The sequence below is a fragment of the Sorex fumeus genome, unplaced genomic scaffold, assembly GCF_029834395.1.
Source record: "Sorex fumeus unplaced genomic scaffold, SorFum_2.1 ptg000073l, whole genome shotgun sequence".
In the NCBI taxonomy this organism is placed as follows: Eukaryota; Metazoa; Chordata; class Mammalia; order Eulipotyphla; family Soricidae; genus Sorex; species Sorex fumeus.
The window spans coordinates 7,452,019-7,478,889 of NW_026606130.1; the positions used below are offsets into that span (position 1 = coordinate 7,452,019).

The 26,871-nt window shown below is 40.5% G+C and overlaps 1 protein-coding gene across 1 annotated transcript in view; it reads right to left on the reverse strand.

The window, feature by feature from the left end:
* KIF4A (kinesin family member 4A) overlaps window positions 1–26,871 on the reverse strand; it is a 206,205-nt gene that overhangs the window by 82,580 nt on the left and 96,754 nt on the right. Inside the window, exons 13-14 of the mRNA XM_056130107.1 lie at window positions 3,718–3,774; window positions 2,338–2,523 (exon numbers count right to left, since the gene is read on the reverse strand). Coding sequence (XP_055986082.1) covers window positions 2,338–2,523; window positions 3,718–3,774 — 243 coding nt within the window. The remainder of the gene's footprint in view (window positions 1–2,337; window positions 2,524–3,717; window positions 3,775–26,871) is intronic.

Below are 26,871 nucleotides of genomic sequence, written 5' to 3' on the forward strand. Positions count from 1 at the left end.
GCCATGGCTCCAGAGTCGCAGAAACAAATCTCGTAATTATGTGGCTCTCGGCAGAAATCCCTCCAGACTTAATAAGTAAAATATCAGAAATCCAAAATCGCACAGCCGCGACATCATATGGCTCTCATTACCAGCTGTAGAAAACAAATTATTTCACAATGCCTTTTCAGCAGTTATGATTGCTGGGTGTAAACTCTAAACAATAATGGTGCATCTTTTGTCGAAATAATGAATGTAATCAAAGTAGATAGAGAGTTAAGTAGAATTCATCTTCCTCACAGGCATTGGGAGGGGTGGGCGGGGTGTATATAGGGGTTCTTGGTGGTGAAAAATAAGTACTGGTAAAGGGAAAGGTGTTTAATCATGCATGATTGAAACTTAAACCTGAAAGCTTTGTAACTTTTCCCACAGTGATTCAATAAATAAATAAATATAAAATAAATATAAAAAAAAAGACTGCACTCATCTGGGGAATATAAAGTAATAGAATGGGAGTCAAACCCCCAAGAATAGTTGAGATAAGTACCAGGAGGTTTGTTCCACGGCTGGGAAGCTGGCAGCACATGCTGGAGGAAAAGTCAGCTCAAATAGAGAAGGGAACACCAAGTAAAGAATGTTTGAAGGACTCTTTGGGATGAGAGATGCATGTTGAAAGTTGCCTATAAACAGAAAACGATGGCCAGTCAATATCTCTATTGCAAACTACAATACCCTGAAGGAAAGAGTGAGCAAAAGGGAATGCCCTGCCACAGAGGCGGGGTGGGGTGGAGGGGATGTGGTGGTGGGTGGGAGGGCTACTGGGATCATTGGTGGTGGAGAATGGGCACTAGTAAAGGGATGGTTACTCAATCATTGTATAACTGAAACCCAAGCACAAAAGTTTGTAAGTCTACAACTGTACCTCATGGTATTTCACTAATAAAAAACGAGTATGCACATACATTTGTTGGATATATATATATATATATGTACACACACACACATATATATATACACAAACTGAAAGCAAGTTTAAACAGTTAAAATTTTACTGGTACATTAGTTACTGAGCTGGAGCGATAGCACAGTGGTAGGGCGTTTGCCTGCATGCAGCCAATCCGACCGAACCGGGTTCAAACTGGAAAGCTACCGAGAGTATCTTGCCCGCACGGCAAAGCCTGGCAAGCTCCCCATGACGTATTCAATATGCCAAACACAGTAAGAAGTCTCACAATGGACACGTTACTGGGACTGCTTGAGCAAATTAGTTATTATTTTGGAAGAAATTTCTCCTCCCCCCGCCCCACTTTGCTAAATTGAATCACAGCTAAAAGTTGTTCATGATTTAGTTTGTCATATAATGTTCCTATGCCAACCCCCCAACAAACACCAACTCCTGTCCTCTTCCCATCTTTCTCTCTCTCCTCTCTCTCTGTCTCTGTTTCCCTGTTGCTCGCTCTCCCCCTTTTTACCTCTACACTTTGGGAGAAAAGGTGAAAATGATTGAAGAGAAAAATAGTACTGGGATTAAGCACTTGTCTTGCAAGCCACCAACACTGGTTCAATCTCCAGAACTACAAATGGTTCCCAAAATACTGCCAGGTGTAATTCCTCAACAAACAGCCATGACTTAGCCCCAAGTACAACCTGATGTAACCAATTTTTTTTAAAGAAAAGACACTTCTCTTGTTTTACTTTAAAAATTTAGAGGAACATGTGATAGAAACACAAAAGTACTATAGGGACTTCTCAATATACCATATATAGAATACTTTGGAGGTATTAGGATAAAGCTAGATATGATATCAATTCACCCTTCCTGCTATCAGTCGTGCTAATAACATGCCTTTACCTCTGATTGTAAACACTGGCTACAAGCGAAAATGAGGTCTAGAGCAAGGGTAATGTTAATACCCTGAAAGTCAAAGATTTGGCATTAAATAAACACATAGCAAAGGCCACTTAGAACTACTGTGGGAAAACAGTTTAGCCACTTGCAAGTCATGTGATACCCACTACAAAGCTTTTCATAGTTTACTCTATAACCCAAATCATCTTAGGGGAACCTCTCTCTTAGAACTCTGACACAATTATTAGAACAAAACTTCTCCACAAGTAGGGACTCATTTATTATAACAATAACTTATTTATCACATACATGATATGTCAGTAAGAAATTATACAATAAAATTATATATTTCCTATCCTGAATGTATCTTCTTTTTTAAACCAACAGCATAATTCTAGTTGTACTAGGCATATCCTGTTATCACAAATAATGCTATACTTTTTCCCCCTTCAGTTCAATTAAATTGATATGGTAGACATGAACACACGGTACCCTAGTAAATATTTTACCTGGTACTGGAACTGAATAGGCTGTAGTTGGTTATCATTCTGAGTCATCTTCCTGGCTAGAGCCTCTTTCAGGGCAAGGGCTTTATTTAACTCAACCAGTTCCTTAGACATCTGAGCTTGACGCAGAGCATGCTGAGTAGTGAACGTATCAGAAGATCTGCTGGTCTCTGGGCTGTTATCCTCTTGCTGCAAAAGGTTAGAAAAATGATGTACAAGAATAACAACCAATTGGAATTCCTTAAGCACTGTTTCATTAAGTCTCACATCAAAAACTCTATTACTAGCACGCTGTATTATTATTGTTATTATTATTATATTTTTTGCTTTTTGGGTCACATGTGGCGGTGCACAGAGGTTACTACTGGCTCATGCACTCAGGAATTAATCCTGGCGGTGCTTGGGAGACCATGTGGGATGCTGGGAATTGAACCCAGGTCAGCCACATGCAAGGCAAACGCTGTACCTGGTGTGCTATCACTCCAGCTCCTAGTACGCTGTATTATTTAACAGTGGTTTTTCAACTATCATTTGCCTTAAACATCTAAAATAAATTAAGCTAGCACATTTTCCTGCTTTACAAGCACCTTACATCTTACATATTTTAATTGATTCTTTGAGAGTAAACCGATTCCTGTTCTTTACTGATCTTGCCAAAAGATCTTTACTGATATTTTTCAATTTTTCTCATTCTAAGAATACTTAGAGAAGACAGGGCCTTGGAACTGGCATTTTTAGAATAGTGGTAATAGAGTGGATGCTTCATTTATACCCGATTTATCGCCTAACTCTTCTTTCAGAAAAATAAAAACAATTGACATATCCTTGTGTCGGGAGAAATGCTGCTTTAAGCAAACCATTTTGACTTTGCTCGATAGTCCTCAACCAACATCGATTATCTATTCTTGTAACTTGAATACTCAAAATAATTTTTAACCTTTAACTTTAAACAATCCTACACAAGAAAAATATTTTGGTGAGAAAAAAACCTCTTTCCATTTATTTATTAATGCTTTTTGACTATTCCATAATTTCTTAATTTCCTAACCTCCCCAATTTAATTTGGTAGGCAGCAGATTGAGAATACCAGCATCTAAAAAGAATTCAGTAAGCCAGAATACAAATATAGAATATCATCCTTAGAAACCTTGCACACACTAGCCAGTTATACTAATAGAGACAGAGTATACAACTAGAGACAGAGTTTATTCAAGATAGAGATTTTATAAAGCTGAGATGCACACTAAAGATTGTCTAGGTTTTCGGGGCATTCTATGGAGAATGATAGAAATTAGGGATTCTTGTCTTTAGCTGAGTGATAAATAAAAGAAAATGCCATAGTTGAAGTTGTGGGCTCTACAATCTAATGGGCCAATTACTTACAGCTTCTGATTCCTCTGCTGTATCAATGGCTGCAGCCATACAAGCAGCAGTTTCTTCCTGAAATGACAAAGATGTTTCAAATTAGGAAAAGATTCTCAAGTTCAGTGGTGTTTTTTACATTGGTCACTTTTTTCAAATGTATAGAGATTATATTTTTTATTTTGGGGGTCATAACTGGTAGTACTCAGGGGTTACTGCTAGCTTTGTGCTCAGAAATCATTCCTGTTGAGGATCAGAGGATCAAACCTGGGTTGGAAACATACCCTCTGTCTGACTTGATAGAGATCACTTAAAGTGCTAGAACTTGGGGTATGGTGCCACCAGCAGGTAAAGCTGTACCTGTGAGGCGAGTGTTTCAGTAGCCTGATGGTGCCTTCAGACTCCTAGATACCCCAAAATTGCTGATGTGCTTTTGGTCAGACCCCAAAAACTTGGGGCCAAGTTTACCAAGAAAGTAAACGGCCAAAAGTTAGATATGTAGGAGACACACCCACAAACCACCTCCGCTTCAGCTATATAATTAGAGGGAAGTCCTCTCTGGTTCCTGATCAAACTGCTTAATGGCCATGATCCCAGAGACTCAGAAACAAATCTCAGAACCCAGTGGCTTTTGGCAGAGATGCGTACAGTCCCTGCAGTAGGTTACTGGTGCCGGGCCACGCCAGGTGGGAATAGGTTTCATTGTCCTGTTCCCCCTGGTGGCTCGGTGGCCGCCATCCTCCAGAGGCCATTGGACAGTCAGGTTTGGGCCCGCAGTGAAGAGACACGCGGGCCTCATGTGATGGGGGTGAAGCCGGCCCTTTCCTCCCCGCCCCAAAGAGACCCCGAGTCACTGCCCATGGATGGCCTCTCTGGCTCCTGATCAAGCTGTTGGGGTAAAATTACAAATAATGGTGGGTCTGGGGTAGAAATATTAAATTAAATCGAAGTGGAGATAGAGTAATATGGAAATCATCTGCCATACAGGTAGGGGGAGGGTATGGTATAGGGGGTGTACTGGGGTTTTTGGTGGTGGAGAATGGGCACTGGTTGCAGGGACAGGTGTTTTATCATTTTATCATGACTGAGACTTAGACCGAAAAGCTTTGTAACTGCTCTCACGTTGATTTAATAAATAAATTTATAAAAAAGAAAGAAAAAAGTAAGGTGGAGTTCATGCCCAACCCAATCAGCCTAATCAATGGCTGAATAAATAGCAATACTCCTACACTAAAAAAAAGAAAAAAAGTAAAGTGCTAGAACTATTCTGTAGTCATATACACCTCAAACACCTATATGTTTCCATTTTCTAAACCTCAAGAGTCTGTCATCTTTATTATAATTGTGCTGTCTTTGCAAAAATAAGGTCATGCAGCGATTGACATATTTAATGCACCTCTCCTGTTCTCTCAAAATATCGCTGGGCCAGAGTGAAACACTTAGCCATTTCAATAAGCCAAAGTTTCATATTTTTACTTTTTGGTTTGGAGGCCACACCTGGTGGTTCTTTGGGAATTGCTCGTTAGTGCTCAGGAGATCACGTGGTACTAAGGATTAAACATGGAGCTTCTGCATGCAGTGCATTAGCTCCAGCCCTTTGAGTTATCTCCCTGTCACTCCCCCTACTTAAGTACTCACAGGTGAAAGTTAACCCATTTTATAGATTCTACTCTTCATTTTTTGATGTCAGGAATCGGATGCAGTTCTCACACATGTAGGACTTTAATTCTACTTATTTATTGAGCTACATTTCTATTTACGCTGTTACTACTGATTCTACTTCTGTAATATCCAAGTATTTCATGAATATACCACCCGAAGAACAGACATAAAAAAGGTAACAGCAGAAAAGTGAATAGAATGTGGGTTATTTTTAAATTTTACATTAAGTCAATTCTACTCTACTTTAGAACAGTCAAGAACCTATTCTAAAAGGTAATAAATATCATAGATGAATACCCCAGAAAAATGTCCTCGTGGAGTTAGACAAATATCCAGGCAGTGGTTACTTAAAGGGAAGGGGTAAGTACTGATTTCCTCCCAGGGAAGGGAAAATTATTTTTTTTCAGTATTGGATCAACAACCACCTAGAAGGGAAACCTAAATCACTTATTAGCTTGTTTATATCCGATCACAAGAACAAGCTATTTTTCCTTACTGGAATTCAGGCTTTATTTGGCATTGTAACATAAATACTTTTGTCTAAGTGCTTCTCCAAAGCTCTGGGAAGAAAGGATTATTACCAGGAAGTCACATATTAAGGAGGTCAAAGGCTAAAAGCTATTGGCTCAATCACAAGGCAAGAATTTAGGGTTAGCACATGGAGTCTTTGCACCAACCATATACAGTTTCTGAAACTTGAACTGAGACTTTAATGCAGGGAGTAGAGGTTCTTAGTAAATGGTATTTCCCATACTTTGCTCCAAATTGTTGACCACTGAAACTCAAAGACAACAAATTAAAATGAAGCTCAAGTGCTTGTATATTCTTTCTGAGCATAGTTACAGTGTTGATTGAAATGATTTACAGTACTGATGAGAATACAAGAGCAGGACATACCAAATCTTAAAAAAGAGAGCACTTCAATGTATTATAGACTACTGGCTACTTTTCTCTCCCCCCTATACTTAAAATTTCAGTAAAGGAACTAGTTATAGGCAAATCCTAGATTAGAGGTACTAATCTTCTAATGTTAATTCATACTAGCTTTTAGAGGCTTTTCCTAGTACCTTTCAGGAGGTAAGGACCAAAATAGATGGGTTAAGGGTCAGTGAGACAGCTTAAGTGTTAAAGCACATATCCTGTAAGTGTGTGGCCCTGACATCAATGCCTAGCACTGTATGGTCTCCTGAACACTCCTGGGTGTAGCTCTGCCAAGCCCTTACAGCAATGTACCTCAGGAACCAACATCATTAGGAGTGACCCTGGGCTCCCTGAGTCTGCTACATTTTTATACAGATGCATTAATCCTTGAAGAAGACATGTTACTGTTAGCTTCACATTACTTTTGGCTTTAAGCCCAGTGAAATGTCACAATACTAAGGCTTAGGCTTTAGTGACGTGTTACACATAAAGTAAAAGAGTAAAGTAAAGGCCCTCCCGTTGATCTTCGATTTGCTCAAGCGGGCCCAGTAACGTCTCCATTGGAGACTTTGTTGTTACTGTGTTTGGCATATCGAATACATCACGGGGAGCTTGCCAGGCTCTGCCGTGCAGGCGAGATACTCTCGGTAGCTTGCCGAGCTCTCCGAGAGGGGCAGAGGAATCGAACTCGGGTCGGCCATGTTGGCTGCGTGCAAGGCAAACGCCCTACCGCTGTGCTATCGCTCCCCGTGAAGTTACACATAAACATAGAAGAATTATTTTCCCTATTCTTAAAAGTAAATATAGAACAATATGGTTCTCTCAATATTAAGAGCCCTCCTTCTTGCTCATTCTAAGGCTACAACAGAAAACCTCTTACAAATCAAAGACACGATGTGTGGAAAGTCAAATTCAGGTAAATAAGGCATTAACTGGCAATAGCCTCCAAAATGAACTTTGCACTAGGAGGCCATAGGCAATAACACTAAAGGGCATACAAACTACTTTTTATATTACTGGTCTTTTTTCTCTGCCATTCAAGCAAAGCTCATGGGGATGCCAGGGCCACTTTTGGTAATACTTAGCTGAAGGGAATTGGGTGGTTCAGCACTTAGCCTAGTCATCTGCTGCTATGCAGGCCCAGCAATACCGGGGAACACAGGGATACACCCAGTGGTGCTTGGGGGTCTTCAGGGCCATACCCTGGAGGTCATGCAGTTCAAGGAATGGAACTTGGGTCCCTGTAATGGTTGTATACCTGGCCACAGAGATATCTCCCTAGTCACTATATAAACAATCTTTAAGGAAGAAGTAAAAGCAAAAACTTGATTCTGTGAGAACTAGAAAGACAATGTGAAATTCCTAACAGGTAACTGTAACAAAGAGGCTTGCTTTAATTACACTTTAGTGCAAGAAATGGCTTCCTTAAAGCCCCAGGAAGAATAGCTGGGAACAATGGTTGCCTTCTAAAGTGAAAAGGGGCTCATCACTTAAAAATAGTTTTAATCCAGAATGAAGGCCACAAGTACGTACACTTGAAACATTTTGCTTTTACTGTAATAAGTCTCAACAGAAGTTACAGGATACAGTGCCGTTCATTTCCCAAAAAAATACACAGCTGGGAGGGTCTCCAAATAATAGACAGGGAGAACTATTTTTCAAGAATACAGCAGGAGTGCCTTTGGCCAGACCCCAAAAACTTGGGGCAAAGTTTACCAAGAAAGTAAACGGCCAAAAGTTAGGTATGTGGGAAACACACCCACAAACCACCTCCGGCTCAGCTATATAATTGGAGGCATGGCCTCACTGGTTCCTGATTGAACTGCTTAATGGCCATGATCCCAGAGACTCAGAAACAAATCTTGAAACCGAATGGCTTTTGGCAGAAATGCATCTGGTCCCTGCAGTAGGTTACTGGTGCTGGGCCAACCCAGGTAGGAATAGGTTTCGTGCCTTGGCCTGTTACCCCTGGCGGCCCGGTGGCCGCCATCCTCCAGAGGTCACTGGACAGTCAGGGTTGGGTCTGCAGTGACGAGACACACAGGGCCTCATGGGATGGGGGTGGAGCCGGTCCTATCCTCCCCACCCCAACGAGACCCCAAGTCATCACCCACGAACGGCCTCTCTGGCTCCTGATCAAGCTGCTTAATGGCCATGATCACAGAGACCCAGAAACAAATCTCGAAACCCAGTGGCTTTTGGCAGAAATGCGTCCGGACCCTGCAGTAGGTGCAGCAGGTTACTGTCACTGGGCCACCCCAGGGGGGAAAGGGTGTTGTCACTCCGCCTGCTCCCCCTTGGCGGCTCGGTGGCCGCCATCCTCCAGAGGCCATTGGACAGTCAGGGTTGGGCCCGCAGTGAGGAGACATTTAGGCCTCATGGGATGGGGGTGGAGCCGGTCCTGTCCTCCCCACCCCAATGAGACCCCAAGTCATTGCCCATGAACAGCCTTTCTGGCTCCTAATCAAGCTGCTTAATGGCCATGATCCCAGAGATTCAGGAGCAAATCTCGGAACCCAGCAGGTTTTGGCTGAAATCGATCCAGGTTTAAGTGTTAAAATTTCAGAATTCCAAAATCGCACGGCCACTACTGCAGCCACGCGACTTCATATGTTATTCATAACCAGCAATAGAAAGCAAATTGTCTACTGTTGCCTTTTCAGCAGATCTGAGTGTTGGGGTAAAATCTCAAATAATAATGGTGAGTCTGGTGTCAAAATATTGAATGTGATCAAAGTAGAGAGAGACTAATATGGAAATCATCTACCCCACAGGTAGGGGGAGGGTTGGAATGGGGGTATTCTGGGGTTGTTGGGGGTGGAGAATGGGCACTGGTGAAGGTACGGGTGTTTCATTGTATGACCGAGACTCAGACCCGAAAGCTTTGTAACTGCTCTCACGGTGATTCAATAAATAAAATTATAAACAATGAAAAAAAAAGTAAGGTGGAGTTCATGTACAATTCAATCAGCTAACCAGTGGCTGAATAAATAGCAGTACTCCTACATAAAAGAAAAGAATACAGCAGGAGCTCTGGGAAAAGGTTTACTTTTCTTGACTGTGATGGTTGATAGAAGCCAAGAATTTTAATAGCTTGTGACAATCTTTAGTACAAAACGGCTGCTTATGCCAAGGGACTTTTGTGGCAGACAAAGAGATTCTACAACTTTTTTTGAATCAGTCACTATTAGCAACATCCTTTGTAGGCACACCAGATCTGGCACATCCTGTGGCCAGGTACTCACTGATCATTTCTAATTTCTTTACCTTGGTTTCATGAGTTTCCTTCTTAATCTTTTCCAGGCGACTCAAGGCCCCAGAAATGAGGTGGTGTCAAATCCTCCACAAACAGCCTGGTGTGGTGGCCAAGAACAATGGTGCCTTGGATCACTCTTTACTGATCTTAAAAGTTTTAGTGCTTCAGGGGGTTCTGCTCCCTAGATTGTCTTACTTCTATGGCATTTCACATCATGTCTCATACTTGTTTTTGTTTCTAACATAGGACCCATACCCAGCTGTGTTCTGGCCCAGTGGTGTGGAACTGGTAGTTCAGTGGTTGGGTAAGGAGGTGCAGTGCTCATGAGTAAACAGGGCCATGTCTAGTCATGATCAGAGAGACAAACAATGCTAGGAATTAAAGTCAGAGCCTCGCACATGCAAGGTATATCCTTGTCCACTATAGCTATTTCTCGGGCCCTTAAATAAAATCACATTATCTGGCATGCACATCCTATTTCAGCTACATAAAAGGTTTTACTGTCTTTTAAATCTTCACACCCCTTTGGTTCTAAACACATATACCTTTTCTTCTATGCAGATTGCCCTTTTCTTTCTGTGTCTGTGCCAAACTCTAATTCATTTTTGTAGGATCCAATTTCTTCTGTGCTGCTTTCCTGAATTCTCTTTTTTTGTTTATTTTATTTTTGCTTTCCTGAATTTCTAGGAAGTTAATCAACTGGTTGTGTTCATATTGCTAATGGAAGAGAATAAAAAGCGGTTGGAGAGGGTATGGTTTCCTTTCATTTTATTCCTTCTTAGCCATCTCTCTTACACATGAACCCTGACTAACTGACAAACAACAAGGCTTACAAAAACAACTTGTGAAATGTAATTAAGCAGTTATCAATTGGGATTGCACCAACGTTATTGAGCAAGAGGTTGGAAAACTGGAAGAGTTTCCAAACAAAAGTTTCAAGGCAATTAACGAAAAAATGCTACCTTAGCCTAAGTTCAAGGATATACCCACTTCGTTTCTCCTCAGACTATAAAATCTCAATCCTACTCTGATTCAGGCAGTAACCTAGAGTTCAGGTGCTCCCTGAGAACACCACCTAAATCTAACCTTGATCTGAGTCACTAAATTATTTTCTATTGTTATTAATAAAATATTCAGCAAGGTTATATAGCTAGTAAGTAGCAGAACTGGTTTCAAATCAGGGTCTATCTAGCTTTGGAACCCAGGTTCTCAGTTATTAAAGTTTGTTGGTTAATGAAATATATCTGAATTGCTCATGATAGTTTTGTCATAGATACTTATTCTAAAATACTGCTTTTGGGAGTTAACACAATTAATTTCTCATAACTGGATATGCTAACACCCCACCCTCATACACAATACTATACAGTTATTTCTCTACTGACTCTTTAAAAAAGGTGTGGATGATTTTGTCATACACAATAAAAAACTCTAGAAAACAGCAGGCAAGATTCTGGGCATAAAATGACTATTCTTTTAAAATTGAAACCTCTTTCCAAGGTCAGGAAACAACCCAAGTGCCCAACAACAGAAGAAGCAATTGTGGTGTATATATCCAATAGCATAGAATGGAATTTGAGAATATCATACTAAGTGAAGCAAGTCAGAAGTGAAAAAATACTCACCAAATGATACCTCATCAATAAATGGAATAAAAAGAAGCAGAGCAACTGAAAAGATAGCTTGAAAAGGAAAAAAAAAACTCTGAAAGAGTTCAGAACGAACAATCAACGACACAAGGAGGAAGGAGGAGAGGGAGAGATGAATCTTGGAATAGTGGTGGTGGGTTACTGACATTCTGGGGGTTGATGAAGTAACACTGTATGTATAAAAAAATAATATTGGCCAGGCATCATCCATCCCGCGACCTATGCACCATATGCACCATATGAGAGCTACTCCTGGGTCTCCCAGATTGAGGAAGACCCTCCCAAATCCATTCCAAATCCAGGGCATGACCTCAAGGACCCAGAAACTGACTCTGAACTCTTTTGTCATTCAGGCGAATCAACGGTGTCAGCTCCTATCCCGTCCCATGACTACCATGCTGGGTCTCTGAGACCCAGAAAGACCCTTCAAAATCCTTCTTGAAACCAAAACTACCCCTTCATTCCTACCAATACCAATGGTTCTTGGGTCTTAAATCACTTGATCACTTGACATCCCATTACTCATCAATTTGCTAGAGTGGGCGCCAGTAACGTCGCCATCCATCCCTGTTGTGTGCTAGTGTAGCCCAATGGTATCTGCTCGCTCCAAGAACATGAAGAGCCTCAAACTGATCATTCAGGGTCTTGACGAAGAAGTCTGATCATCTCGTAGGTGGGCGACCACGCGATCTTTTGACTTCCCATGGAATCCAGTCCAGAATGGCTCTAGTCTAGCAGTCATCTCCAAATTGCATTATGTGTCCAGCCCATCTGATTTTTTGATGCCTTGGCAAACGAGACAGCATCCCTGATTCTAGATTGTCTACGGAGGTCAGAACTCTGGATTCTATCTCTCACTTGAGTGAAGCGTGATACTCCAAGCATAGCTCTTTCGATTCCTTTTTGGGAGACCCGAATAGCGTTCTCATCCTGTTTTCATAGGGCCCAGGTCTCTGAGGTGTATATTAATGCAGAAAAGACAGAGTAATCAAAGAGATGTGCCTAGAGCCGGAGGTTCTTCGTTCTCTTAGCTATTTCTTCGACGTTCTTGAAGGTGTTCCAAGCTGCTCTCTTCCTTCTGCACAACTCAGGTGCCAGGTCGTTCGTCATGTTGAGTTCTCGGTCAATGTACACATCACTGTTGCATTTGGAGATGTTCGTTCTATTGAGAGTGAATGGAACGTCAGGAATGAGACCATTTCTCATAAACATTGTCTTCGTGAGATTCAGCTGTTGTCCGACCTCTCCACACTCACGGTCGAAGTCAGCCAGCATTTCTGCCACTTGGCTAATGTTTTGTGTTATTAGAACAATGTCATCAGCGAAGCAGAGGTGGGGTAGTTGCTGACCGTCTATCTTCACTCCCATTCCTTCCCATTCCAGTCGTCTCATGATGTTCTCGATGGTGGAACTGAAGAGTTTCAGTGAAATGGTATCAACTGGCTGAACCCCTCTCTTTACAACAATGATCACTTCCGTGTAGAATGGTGAGATCCTTGTAGTGAATCCGTAATACAGCTCACGGAGGATCCTGATGTATTGAGTTTGAATGCCCTGTTTGGCTAGGGCTTCGATGACCAGAGCAGTCTCAACAGAATCAAAGGCCTTCTTTAAACTAATGAACATTAAACAGAGCGGCATCTTGAACTCCCAAGAAACCTCAATGAGCTTTGTTACCATGTAGATATGGTTGATCGTGCTGAATCCTTTTCAGAACCCGGCTTGCTTGCATGGTTGTTCTTCATCGAGTGTTTTGCCAATCCTATTCTGGATGACTTGAGTGAACAGCTTGTAAATAACAGACAACAGGCAGATTGGGCGATAGTTGCCAATGTTGTGGATGTCTCTCTTCTTGTACAGTAGAACGGCCCTGCTGGTTTTCCATTGGGACGGAACCTTGCATTCAGACAGGTAGCGTGTGAAGAGCTGAGCCAGTTGTATTGATGAGTACTGATGGCAGGTTCTTCAGGTGTTCGGATCTGAACTTGTCTGGGCCTGGTGCTGTTCGCTTCTTTACCAACAAAATGGCGTGTTGGATTTTGTAAGGGAGAATGTTGGGAACAACATATCCATCCTGAAGAATTTGGTTTGTGGGCAGGTGGACGTGGCTATCGAAGAGATTTGAGTAGAAGTCATAGATAATCTTCTCCATTGCCCTTAAATACTTAAGTATCTTAAATACTTAAACACTTAAGGGTCTTAAATACTTCCTCAAACATGTCCATTTTAATTCTTCTATACAAACGGATATGTTAAGACACTAAACTGCATGACCAGTAGTGAAGTAACATGCTAAACACATAGATGTTGTTAGACCAATAGATTATAAAGGGTAATGCTGAAAAAGAACAAATTGGATCAGAACTCTGATATCTGGCACCTGAAACTCAAATCGTAGCACCCACAAATCCTTAGGGACAATGGTAAGTAAGACAAAGGATTTCACCTATTCTGGCAGACATGGTCAGAAGTCCTGGAAAATCACAAAGCCCAAATAAATCCTCAAGCCTCATTAATGAGTAACTCATTAATGAAACTACAGCAATCAATCACTGGAAGAAAGATTCGACCAACTTAAATGTGAACTAATCTAGGATATCAAAGAGTCCATACAAATAGAATTGAAGGAGATGAAAAATACAATAGCAAGTCACAGCAACAGAATTCAACACACAGAGGACTATATCAGTGATAGTGAGGACAAAATACCAGCCATCATCAAGACCAGAGTGTATTAAGAAAAGTAAATGACTGTAAGAGAATGTAAGATTTCTGAAAGATAATAGCAAGATAAATAATAGGAATACCAGAAGCAGAGGAAAAATGTAAAGGGGAAGAACAGCTTGTCAAAGAAATAATAACTGAGGATTTTCCTGAAATCATGAGAGGCTCCACACAGATTCAAGATTCAAAACAAAACAGACACAAACAAAAGAATGCCAAGACACAGTAATAAAAATGGTAGAATCAAAAGACAAAAACAGACTACTGACAGCAGCAAGAGAGAAGAAAACCCTCAAATATAACGGAAACAACATAAGAATAGCAATAGACCTTCCACTTATCTTACAAGCCAGGAAACAGTGGAATGACATATGCAAAGTACTGACTGAAACAAAACCTTCCAGTCTGGATTCCACTACCCTAAGAAGTTATCATTTAGACCAGAGAGAGAGAGAGATAACAACCTTTTTGAACAAACAAGAGCTGGCAGCATTTGCCAAAACTAAACTAATCTGCAAGAAATACTGAAAGGCCACTTATAAAAATACTCTTGCAAAAATAACTGGATCACACACACACACACACACACACACACACACACACACACACACGGCAACACAGTCCTTTATCCCAGTCATCTAAAAGGTACAGAGTAGTTCTGTGGATCAGGAAAGAAAACCTATCCATTATCTGCCTACAGAAAACACACCTAAACTCTCAGGATAAATACAGACTTAGAGTAAAGAAATGAAAAATAGTCATACAAGCCAATGGAAGACCAAAAAAAGCTGGGATACTCACACTTATATCACCAAATTCCAATGGTTAAAAAGAAAGTAATTAGAGACAATGTTCACTATTTGTGAATACTGTTATGAGCATTTATGAACCAAATGAAGATTCAGCAAAATTCATAAAGCTTCTGCTTACAAACCTAAAGAAATACATGGACAGAAACACAATTATAGTGTGAGACTTCAAAACACCAATTTCCCCACTACACAGATCAACTAGATGAAATATCAGTAAAGAGACAAGAGCTCTAAGAAGCTGAAAGAAATGGGAGCAAAAGAACTGGGATTGTATAGGGCTTACATCTCCTCAAACAAGAACAGACATACTTCTATAGTGCACAGGGGTCATTCTCCAGAATAAATCACATACTAGGAAACAACTCAAATATATATAAATTTACAGGTATAGAAATTGTACAAACTATCTTCTCAGATCATCATGCCATGGAAGTAGAAATTAATCAGAAAGATGTGAAAAACGCCTAGCATTTAGAAGTTGAACAAAACACTGCTAAACAAAAATTGGAACAAAGCGAAAAATCAAGAAAGAAATAAAAGATTCCTTGAAACTAATGAGAATGAAGACACAAGCTACCAGAATCTATGGAATATAACAAATGCTTTAGTATAGGAGATAATTCAGAATGATGCAAGACTATATTTAGAAAGAAGAAAAGGCCCAAATCAACAATCTAAACACGTATCTCAAAATTCTGGAGAAGGAACAACAAACCAATTCAAAAGTAGCAGAAGGAGGGAAAAAATAAAAAAACAGAGCAGAAATCAACAATATAGAAACAAAGAAGGAAGTTAGAAGAATCAATGTAAGCAGGAGCTGGTTCTTCAAAAGAGTAAATGAACGAGATAGATAAACTTTTAGCCAGATTCACAAGGGAAAAAAGAAAATGTTCAAATAAAGCAGATCAGAGATGATAGGAGAGATATCAGAACAAATCCATCAGAAATTCAAAATACAAACCAATGTTACCATGAACAACTTTATGCTCTTAAGCTGGAGAACCTAGAAGAAATGCATAGTTTATTAAGAGTCAAGTAATTTCCAAAAGCAGAATGAGGAGAAAGTAGGAAGTCTAAACAGTCCAATCACAAGTAAGGAAATTGAAACAGTAATTAAAAATCATTGCAAGAACAACAGTACCAGTCTAGATGGGTTCAATGGTGAATTCTATCAAACCTTAAAGATTTACTTCCGATACTCCTCAAGCTCTTCCAAAATATTGACGACACAGGAATTCTTCCTAGCACCTTCTATGAAGCTAGCATTACATTAATACCCAAAGCAGACAGAGACACTTCCAGAAAAGAAAATTTCAGACCATTCTCACTCATAATACAGATAGAAAAATCCTTAACAAAATCTTAGTTAGCTAAATCCAACAACATATCAAAACGACATACACCATGATCAAGTGGGATTCATACAGGAGATATAAGCATGCTCCAACATATGTAATCCAATAAAAATACCACATTAATAAAAGGAAAGATAAAAATCATTTGATCATACCAATTGAAGTAGATAAACCTTTGTCAAAATCCAAAATCTATTCGTGATAAAAACTCTCAACAAAATAGGGGTGGAAGCAACCTTTCTCAAGATAATAATATCCATCTATAACAAGTTCTTAGCCAATATCATCCTTAATGGGGAAAAACAGTTTTCTTTGAGATCAGGTACAAGACAAGGATGTCCACTCTCTCCATTTCTATTTAACATAGTATTAGATGCCCTGGCTACAGCAATCAGACAAGAAAAAAGTCAAAGAATCATATAAATTGATGCAGATAAACATCTGTCAAGATCCTACATCTATTCGTGATAAAAACCCTCAACAAAATAGGGGTGGAAAATTGGAAAAGAACTCAAATGAGCATAATTTGCAGATGGCATGAGGATATAAATAGAAGATCCTAATAGCACAGTGGTAGGGCGTTTGCCTTGCATGCAGCCAACATGGCCGACCCGAGTTCGATTCCTCCACCCCTCTCGGAGAGCCCGGCAAGCTACCAAGAGTATCCTGCCCGCACGGCAGAGCCTGGCAAGCTCCCCGTGATGTATTCGATATGCCAAACACAGTAACAACAAAGTCTCCAATGGAGACGTTACTGGGCCCGCTCGAGCAAATCGACGAACAATGGAAGGGCCTTTACCTTTACCTTTTTAAAGAATCCACATAAAAGTTCCTAGAAACAACAAACCAATAGAACAAATTGTCTAACTACAATACAAACAACCCATTGATTTCTTAAATACAAAGAATGAATCAGAGAAGAAAATGATTAAGGAGTATATCCTATCTAAAATAGTACCCAAAATTATCAAGTATCTAGGAATCAGCTTAATAAAAGACATGGGAAATCTATACTGTGACAATTTTAAATCACTTAAGAGATAGAAGATCTCAGGAAATTGAAAAATATCCCATGTTAATGGATCCGAAAAATTGATATTATGAAATTGACTATTCACCTAATCTATTATATAGATTAAATGTAATTCCCATTCAGATTCAGACAACATTCTTCCAGTATCTAGAAAAACGAATAATAAAGTTTGGATGTAATCTTAAAAGACCAGGAATAGCCAAAGTCATACTGAAAAATAGGAGATTAGGAGGTATTCATTACCTAATTCAGAACTCTTCATAAAGCTATAGTGATCAAAACAGCAAGGAACTGGGATAAACAGAGCCCCTCTGTTTGGGGGTCAGAATTGAATACCAAATTAGAAAGACCCATATACTATACAAAAGCAGTTAATTTTCAGTAAGGAAGCTGAGAACATGAAATGGAGTAGATACCTAATGGCGCTAGGAAAATTGGATAACTACATGTAAGAAATTAAAGCTGGATCCAAATTTTATACCTCATATAAAAGTCAATTCTTTGTGGACCAATGAACTTGAGATCTAACCAGAGTCTATAAATTACATTGAGGAAAATATAGGCAGAACACCGCAAAATGTGGACTTCCTAATAAAATGTCTCACCAAACGCAAAAGTCCTGGCCCAGATAGATTATTAGTGAATTCATCCAAATCTTTAAAGAAGATTTACTCCCAATCCTTTGCAAGATTTAACAGGAAACGGAAGACTCAGAAACACTTCCAAACAGTTTCTATGAGGCAAATATCACCCTAATAACAAAGCAGAAAGAGATACCACAAACAAAGAGAATCACAGGGTGATATCTCTGATGAAAACAGATGCAAAGAAATAATGAGAGAGCAGAAAGTGATACGAAAAAAACAATCTTATTCACAATCATGCTCAGAAAATTGAATATCTCGAAATCAGCTTACTAACAAGGTAAAGAAACTTTACAAAGAAAACTACAAAAATCTACTTCAAGAAATAAAAGCGGACATGAGGAAATGAAAAAATATTGCATGTTCATGGATTTGGAGAATTAAAATTGTCAAAATGGCAATCCCACCAAAACCATTTCACAGATTAAATGTGATCTCTATAAGGATACCATGACATAAATGATCAAAAACTGATTAAATTCATTGGAAATATAAGCCTCCACGAATAGCTAAAGCAATTCTTGGGGGGAAAAAAGATGGAAGGCATCACCATCCTCAACCTCAAACTGTACTACAAAGTGGTAATAATTAAAACAGCATGGCATTGGAACAAAGATAAATCCGCAGACCTATGGAATAGGGTTGAATATCCTTACACACAGCCTCAAATATACAGGATTGAATATCCTTACACACACCCTCAAATAATCACTTCAACTTTGATAAGGTAGCAAGAAACATAAATTGGAGCAAGGAAAGCATTTTTAACAATTGGTGCAGGAAAAGCATCCATTTATGATGAAAACTCTCAGCAAAATAGGCATCAAATAAACTATCCTCAATATAGTCAAAGCCATCTACCACAAGCCCAAGGCAAGTATCATTCTAAATGGGGAAAAACTAAAAGCCCTCCCTCTAAGATAGGGGACAAGACATGGTTGCCCACTTTTGCCACTCCTATTTAATATAGTACTGGAAGTCCTGGCCATAGAAGTTAGGCAAGAGAAATGTATCAAGGGCATACAGATAGGAAAGGAAGAGGTTAAGCTATCACCTTATGCAGATGATATGATACTATACTTAGAAAATCCTAAAGACTCTATGGAAAAGCTCCTAGAAACAATACGTTGGTTTAGTAAAGAGGCAGGCTACAAAATAAACACGCAAAAGTCCATGGCTTTCTTATACACAAATAATGAAAGAGAAGAAAGAGACTTTAAAAAAACAATCCCCCCCAAAAAAATAAAAAAAATATCTCGTTCACAATAGTAACGCAGAAAATCAAGTACCTTGGAATCATCTTAAAAAGAGGTGAAGGACCTATACAAGGAAAATTACAAAACACTACTTCAAAAAATAAAAGAGGACACTAGGAAACAGACACATGCCCTGCTCATGAATAGGGAGGATTAACATTATCAAAACGGCAACACTGCCCAAAACACTATACAAATATAATGCGGTCCCTATCAGGATACGCATGACATTTTTCAAAGAAATAGACAAAACACTCCTGAAATTCATATGGAACAATAACCCTAACGAATAGCTAAAGCAATCCTTGGGAAAAAGAAGATGGGTGACATCACCCTCCTCAACTTCAAACTGTACCCTAAAGCAGTAGTTATTAAAACAGCATGGTACTGGGCTAGAAACAGACCGGCAGACCAATGGAACAGAGTCCAATATTCTGTCACAGACCCCCAAATATTTGACCACTTAATCTTTGACAAAGGAGCAAGAATGTGAAGTGGAACAAGGAAAGCCTCTTCAACAAGTGGTGCTGGGTACTGTTCACAATAGCCAAAATCTGGAAACAACCCACATGCTGGTTGGAACAGATGACTGGTTAAAGAAACTTTGGTACATCTACACAATGGAATACTATGCAGCTGTTAGGAGAGATGAAGTCATGAAATTTGCTTATAAAAGGATAGACATGGAGAGTATCACGCTAAGTGAAATGAGTCAGAAAGAGAGGGACAAACATAAAAGTAGTGCACTCATTTGTGGAGTACAAAATAACATAACATGAGATTATGTCATATAACATAACATGAGATAACAAAACATTCTTAGGCGTCAACCTAAGAATAGAAGATACACGGGTAAGATAGATGCTCCATAGCTGGAAGCATTCCTCATGAGCAAAGGGAAGAAGGCAGCTGGAATAGAGAAGAGATCGCTAAGAAAAAGATGGCTGGAGGAATTGGTCGAGATGGGAGATGTGGGTAGAAAGTGGATAAAAGACCAAACATGATAACCTCTCAGTGTCTGTACTACAAACCATAATTACCAAAAGTAGAGAGAGAGTATGGGGAATCATGTCTGCCATGGAGGCAGGGGGAATGTGGAAAAGAGGGGTATATGAGGGATACTGGTTGTAGGGAATGTGCACTGGTGGAGGTATGGGTGTTTGATCATTGTGTGATTGTAATCCAAACATGAAAAATTGTAACTATCTCTCAGTGATTCAATGAAATTAAAACAAACAAACAACAAAAAAACAAGTGGTGCTGGGAAAACTGGATAGCTACCTGCAAAAAAATGAACTCTGACCTCTGTATAATGTAAGGCACAAAAGTCAGAGCAAAGTGGATTAAATGAGACATGAATCAACAAGCTACGTAGAGGAAAATGTAGGCAGAACTCTCCACGACATTGAAACTAAAGGAATCTTTAAGGATGAAACAGCACTGACCATGCAAGTGGAAGCAGACATAAACAAATGGGACTATATCAAACTAAGAAGCTACTCTATTTCAAAAGAAATAGTGTGGTGGAAAATGGGCACTGGTGGAGGGATGGATATTTGATCATTGTATAATCAAAACCCAAGCACACAAATTTGTAAGTCTACAACTGTACCGCATTGTGTTTCACTAATAGAAATAAAAAAAAAAGAAACAGTGACCAAAATACAGAAAGAGCCCACAGAATGGGAAAGAATATTTACCCAATACCCATCTGATAAGGGATTAATATTCAGGATATACAAGACACTATTAGAATTGTACAAGAAAAAACCTCCAACCCTATCAAAAAAAGGGGAGAAGAAATGAACAGAAGATTCCTCAAAAAAGAAATAAAAATGGCCAAAAGGCACATGAAAAAATGCTCCACTTTGCTAGCCATCAGGGAGAGGCAAATCAAAAGTACAATGAGATATCATCTCACAACACTGAGACTGGCACACATTCAAAAGAACAAAAGCAACCAGTGCTGGCGTGGATGTGAGGGAAAAGGGATGCTCTTTCACTGTTGGTGGGAATGCCCACTAATCCAGACTTTCTGGAAAATATGGACAGTACTCCAAAATCTAGAAATTGAGCTTCCATGACCCTGCAATACCCCTTCAGGAAATATATCCCGAGGATGCAAAAAAGCACAGTAGAAATGACATCTGTACCATATGTTCATTGCAGCACTGTTCACAGTAGCCAAAATCTGGAAACAACCCAAGTGCCCTACAACACATGACTGATTAAAGAAACTTTGGTACATCTACACAATGAAATACTATGCAGCTGTTAGGGAAGATGAAGTCATGAACTTTGCTTATAAATGGATAGACATGGAGAGTATCATGCTAAGTGAAATGAGTCAGAAAGAAACAAACATAGAGGGACTGAACTCATTTGTGGAGTATAAAACAACATAACATGAGACTGACACCTAAGGATAGTAGATACATGGGATAGGAAGATTGCTCCATAGCTGGAAGCCTGCCTCATGGGCAAAGGGGAGAAGGCAGCTGGAATAAAGAAGGGATCACAAAGAAAATGATGGCTTGATGAACTGGTCGGAATGGCCAATATGTGCAGGAAGTAGATAATGGACCAAACATAACCTCTCAGTGTCTGTACTGCAAACCATAATGCCCAAAAGTAGAGAGAGTGTATGGGGAATTATGTCTGCCACGGAAGCAGGGGGAAGGTGGAAAAGGGGGGTATACAGGGGATATTGGTGGTGGGGAATGTGCACTGTTGGAGGGATGGTTGTTTGATCACTGTGTGATTGTAACCCAATCATGAAAGCTTGTAAATATCGCACAGTGATTCAATAAAATAAAATAAAATATTTTTTTTTAAATACAAAAAACACATGAGGGGGTATGGTGCCGCCATCAGGTTAATCGGTACCTGTGAGGTGAGTGCATCAGCAGCCTGATGGCGCCTTCAGACTTCAATATACCCCAAAATTGCTGCTGTGCCTTTTGCCAGACCCTAAAAATTTGGAGCAAAGTTTACCAAGAAAGTAAACAGCCAAAAGTTAGGTATGTGGGAGACACACTCACAAACCACCTCCAGCACACTATATAATTGGAGGCAAGGTCTCTCTGGTTCCTGATCGAACTTCTTAATGGCCATGATCTCAGAGACTCAGAAACAAACCTCGAAACCCAGCGGCTTTTGGCAGAACTGCGTCCAGGCCTGTAGTAGGTTACTGGCACTGGGCCACGCCAGGAGGGAATAGGTTTCGTTCCTTGGCCCAATGGCCGCCATCCTCCAGAAGCCACAGGACATTCAGGCTTGGGCCTGCAGTGACGAGACATGCAGGTTCTTACAGGATGGGGGTAGAGCTGGCCTTTTCATCCTCGTCCCAAAGAGAACCTGAGTTGCCACCCATGAACGGCCTCTTTGGCTCCTCATCAAGCTGCTTAAGAGCCATGATCCCATAGACTCAGAAACAAATCTCGAAACCCAGCGGCTTTTGGCAGAAATGCATCTGGACCCTGCAGTAGGTTACTGTCATCAGGCCACCACAGGGGGGAAAGGGTGCTGTCCCTGCACCTGCTCCCCCTTGGTGGCTCAGTGGCCGCCATCCACCAAAGGCCACTGGACAGTCAGGTTTGGGCCTGCAGTGACGAGACACGCTGGGCCTCACGGGATGGGGGTAGAGCCGGCCCTTTCCTCCCCATCCCAATGAGACCCTGAGTCACCACCCACGAACAGCCTCTCTGGCTCCTGATCAAGCTGCTTAACGGCCATGATCCCAAAAACTCAGAAACAAATCTTGAAATCCAGTGGCTTTTGGCAGAAATGTGTCCAGACCCCACAGTAGGTTACTGTCACTGGGCCATCCCAAGGGGTAAAGAGTACTGTCCTTCTGCCTGCTCCCCTTTGGCGGCTCAGTGGCTGCCATCCTCCAGAGGCCATTGGACAGTCAGGTTTGGGCCCGCAGTGATGAGACACACGGGGCCTCACGGTATAGAGGTGGAGCCGGCCCTTTCCTCCCCATTCTAATGAGATCCCAAGTCATCGCCAACGAACGGCCTTTCTGGCTCCTAATCAAGCTGCTTAACAGCCATGATCCTAGAGACTCGGGAGCAAATCTTGGAACCCAGTAGGTTTTGGCAGAAATCCCTCTAGATTTAATTGTTAAAATTTCGGAATTTCAAAATCAACATCATATGTTATCCATAACCAGCAATATAAAACCATTTGTCTACTGTTGCCTTTTTGGCAGATCCGAGTGTTGGGGTAAAATGCCAAATAATAATGGTGGGTCAGGTGTCAAAATATTGAATGTAATCACAGTAGAGAGAGAGAGAGTAATGTGGAGGTCATCTGCCCCACACGTAGGGTGAGGGTGTGAGACGGGCATATACTGGGGCTTTTGGTGTTGGAGAATGGGCACTGGTGAAGGATGAAACACCACTGATCAAGCACCGGAAAACAAACATAAACAAACAGAACTACATTTAACTAAGAAGCTTCTGCACCTCAAAAGAAAAAGTGACGAAAATATAGAGAGAAACAACTAATTGGGAAAAATTATTTACCCAATACCCATAAGATAAGGGTTAATATCCAGGATATATTAGATATTAGTAGAACTGCAAGAAAAAACCTCAACCCCATCAAAATGGCAGGAGAAATAGAAACTTCCTCAAAAAAGAAATACAGGGACTGGAGTGATAGTACAGCAGGTAGGGTGTTTGCCTTGCATGTGGCCGACCTGGATTCGATCCCCAGCATCCCATATGATCCCCCGAGCACCGCCATGAGTAATTCCTGAGTGCAGAGCCAGGAGTAACCCCTGAGCATCATCAGGTGTAACCCAAAAAGGAAAAAAAAGAAAAAGTGCAAGGAAAAAGCCCTACTCACTACGATTTTGCTCCAGCCCCGGGACACTCTTTCTCTATTGGTGGGAATGCCAATTGGTCCAGCCCTTCTAGCAGACAATATCTGCATTCGTCAAAAACTAGACATTGAGAAGCATGCTGAAAGTAGACTATACACCAAACATGATTGTCACCCATTGCCTCTTTTGCAAACCACAACACCCAATAAGAGAGAGAGAACAAAAGGGAATACCCTGCCACAGAGGCAGGGTAGGATGGGGAGGATGGGGGGTGGGAGGGATACTGGGATCTGTGGTGGTGGGAAATGGGCACTGGTGGAGGGATGGGTATTTGATCATTGTATAATTGAAATTCAAGCACAAAAATGTGTAAGTCTCCACTGTACCTCATGATGTCTCATTATTAAAAAAAAACAACTAGACATTGAGCTCCCATATGACCCAGTAATATCATTCCTGGGAATATATTCCAGGGGTGCAAAAAAGCACAGTAGAAACCACATGTGCACCTGTATGTTCATTGCAGCACTGTTCACAATAGCCAGAATCTGAAAACAACTCGAGGGCACGAGAACAAATAATTGTTTTAAGAAACTATATATATCTACCATTGGAATTCTATGCATCTGTTAGGAAAGACAAAGTCAAGAAATTTGCCTATAAGTGGATAGACATGGAGAGTATCATGCTAAGTGAATGAGTCAGAAAGAGAGGACCAGACAGAGAATGACTGTACTCATTTGTGGGATATAATATAACACAGATGAGACTAACCCTCAATGACAGTAGAGACCAGGGCCGGAAGATTGCCATGGTTGGAAGCCTGCCTCATAAGCTGGGGGAGAAAGCAGCTCAGATAGAAAGGACCATTAAGTCAATTATACTTGGAGGGATCACTTTTTTTTTATTGGTGGAAAATGTACACTGGTGAGGGATAGGTGTTTGATCCTCATAGGACTGAAACTCAATCGGGAAACTCTGTAACTCAGTTTCACGGTAATTCAATTTAAAAATTAAAAAGTAAGATTTGGACCTCGAAGGTGTCCTCAATGATCTAATACATTTGGAAAAGAAAACACAATAAAAATAAAGAAATGAGACTATATAAAATTAAAGAGCTTCTGTATGGCAAATGAAACATGGGTTAAAACTAAAAGACAGTTAACTCAATAGGGAAAATTTCAATCAATACATCAGATAAAGTTTTTTTTGCATTAAATTATTTGAATTTCTTTATTTACATAGGTTAAAATTATATAGCAATTAATCACTATGAATGGATTTTTGTTGATTTATCATCTTATAATTCGATTTGTCTGGAGCGATAGCACAGTGGTAGGGCGTTTGCCTTGAACGCAGCCAACATGGCTGACCAGAGTTCGATTCCTCCACCCCTCTCGGAGAGCCCCGGCAAGCTACCGAGAGTATCTCGCCCGCACGACAGAGCCTGGCAAGCTACCCGTGACGTATTCGATATGCCAAACACAGTAACAACGAAGTCTCCAATGGAGATGTTACTGGGCCCGCTCGAGCAAATCGATGATCAACGGGAGGGCTTTTACTTACTTAATTCGATTTGTCATTTCTTTAAGTTTTGTTGTAGCAAGCAATATGAAATTAAATTGTTATATGTCTGCCAAGGAAGCAGGCTGGGGGATAGCAGGGACCCTGGGACAGTGGTGTGGGTGGGATTGATATTGCAATGCTGTATGCCTGAAATAATTCTATTATGAACAGCTTAGTAAACCATTGGGGTCTTAATTATATATATATGTATGTCCTCTCGTTGTTCATGGATTTGCTCCAGCGGGCCCAGTAACATCTCCATTGTGAGACTTCTTGTTACTGTGTTTGGCATATTGAATACTTTTGGTAGCTTGCCAGGCTCTCCGAGAGGGGTAGAGGAATTGAACCCGGCTCAGACACGCTGGCTACATGCAAGGCAAACCCCCTACTCCAGTCCTATATATGTATATATGTGTGTATGTGTGTGTATAATTATAACCAAAAAAGTTTCCCTTTACCTATACTCTTTTAAAATTTTTAAATTTTTAAAAACTTTTCTTTTACGCACACCTGGTAGTGCTCATGGCTCCATGCTCAGGAATCACTCCTGGTGGTGCTCAGGAAACCATATGAGGTGCCAGGGATTGAACCGATATTGGTCATGTATAAGACAAACATCATACTCACTATTCCTGCTCCCCCCTTTAAAATTTATTTTAATTAATGATTTTTTTAAATCACCATGAGATACACAGCTACAAATCTGTTCATGATAGACCTGCCCCAACTTTTTTATTGTTATTTATTTATTTATTTATTTTATGTAGGATTTCTGCTATATATTCAGCCACTGATTAGCTGATTGATTTGGGCATGAACTCCACCTTACTTTTTTTCCATAGTTTTATTTATTTATTTATTTTTCTTCATATATTTATTTATTAAATCACTGTGGGAAAAGTTACTAAGCTTTCAGGTTTAAGTCTCGGTCATACAATGATCAAACACCTCTCCCTTCACCAGTACTCATTTTTCACCACCAAGAACCCCAATATATCCCCCGTCCCAACCCTCCCAATGCCTGTGAGGCAGATGATTTCCACTTAACTCTTCTCTACATTGATTACATTCATTACTTCGACAAAAGATGTACCATTATTGTTTAGAATTTCCCACCCTCCAACATCAGAATTGCTGAGAAGGCATTGTGAAATACTTTGTTTTCTATAGCTGGTTATGAGAATCATATAATGATTTTGGATTTCTGCAAAGAGCCAGATAATTACGAGATTGGTTTCTGTACGTCTGGTGTAATGTCTGTGCCAGAGAGCCACTTGTGGGGGGCAAATTGTGACCTCGCTAGGACGTGAAGGATGAGCCGGTACCATCCCCCTTCCCATGAGACTGCAGTTGCCCCATCACAGCTGGCTCATACCTGGCTTTCCTATAAGCTCTGAGGTGGTGGCCACCTTGGTGCCAGGGGGGAAAAAGGCAGAAGGGAGAAACACCCTTTCGCTCCCAGGGAG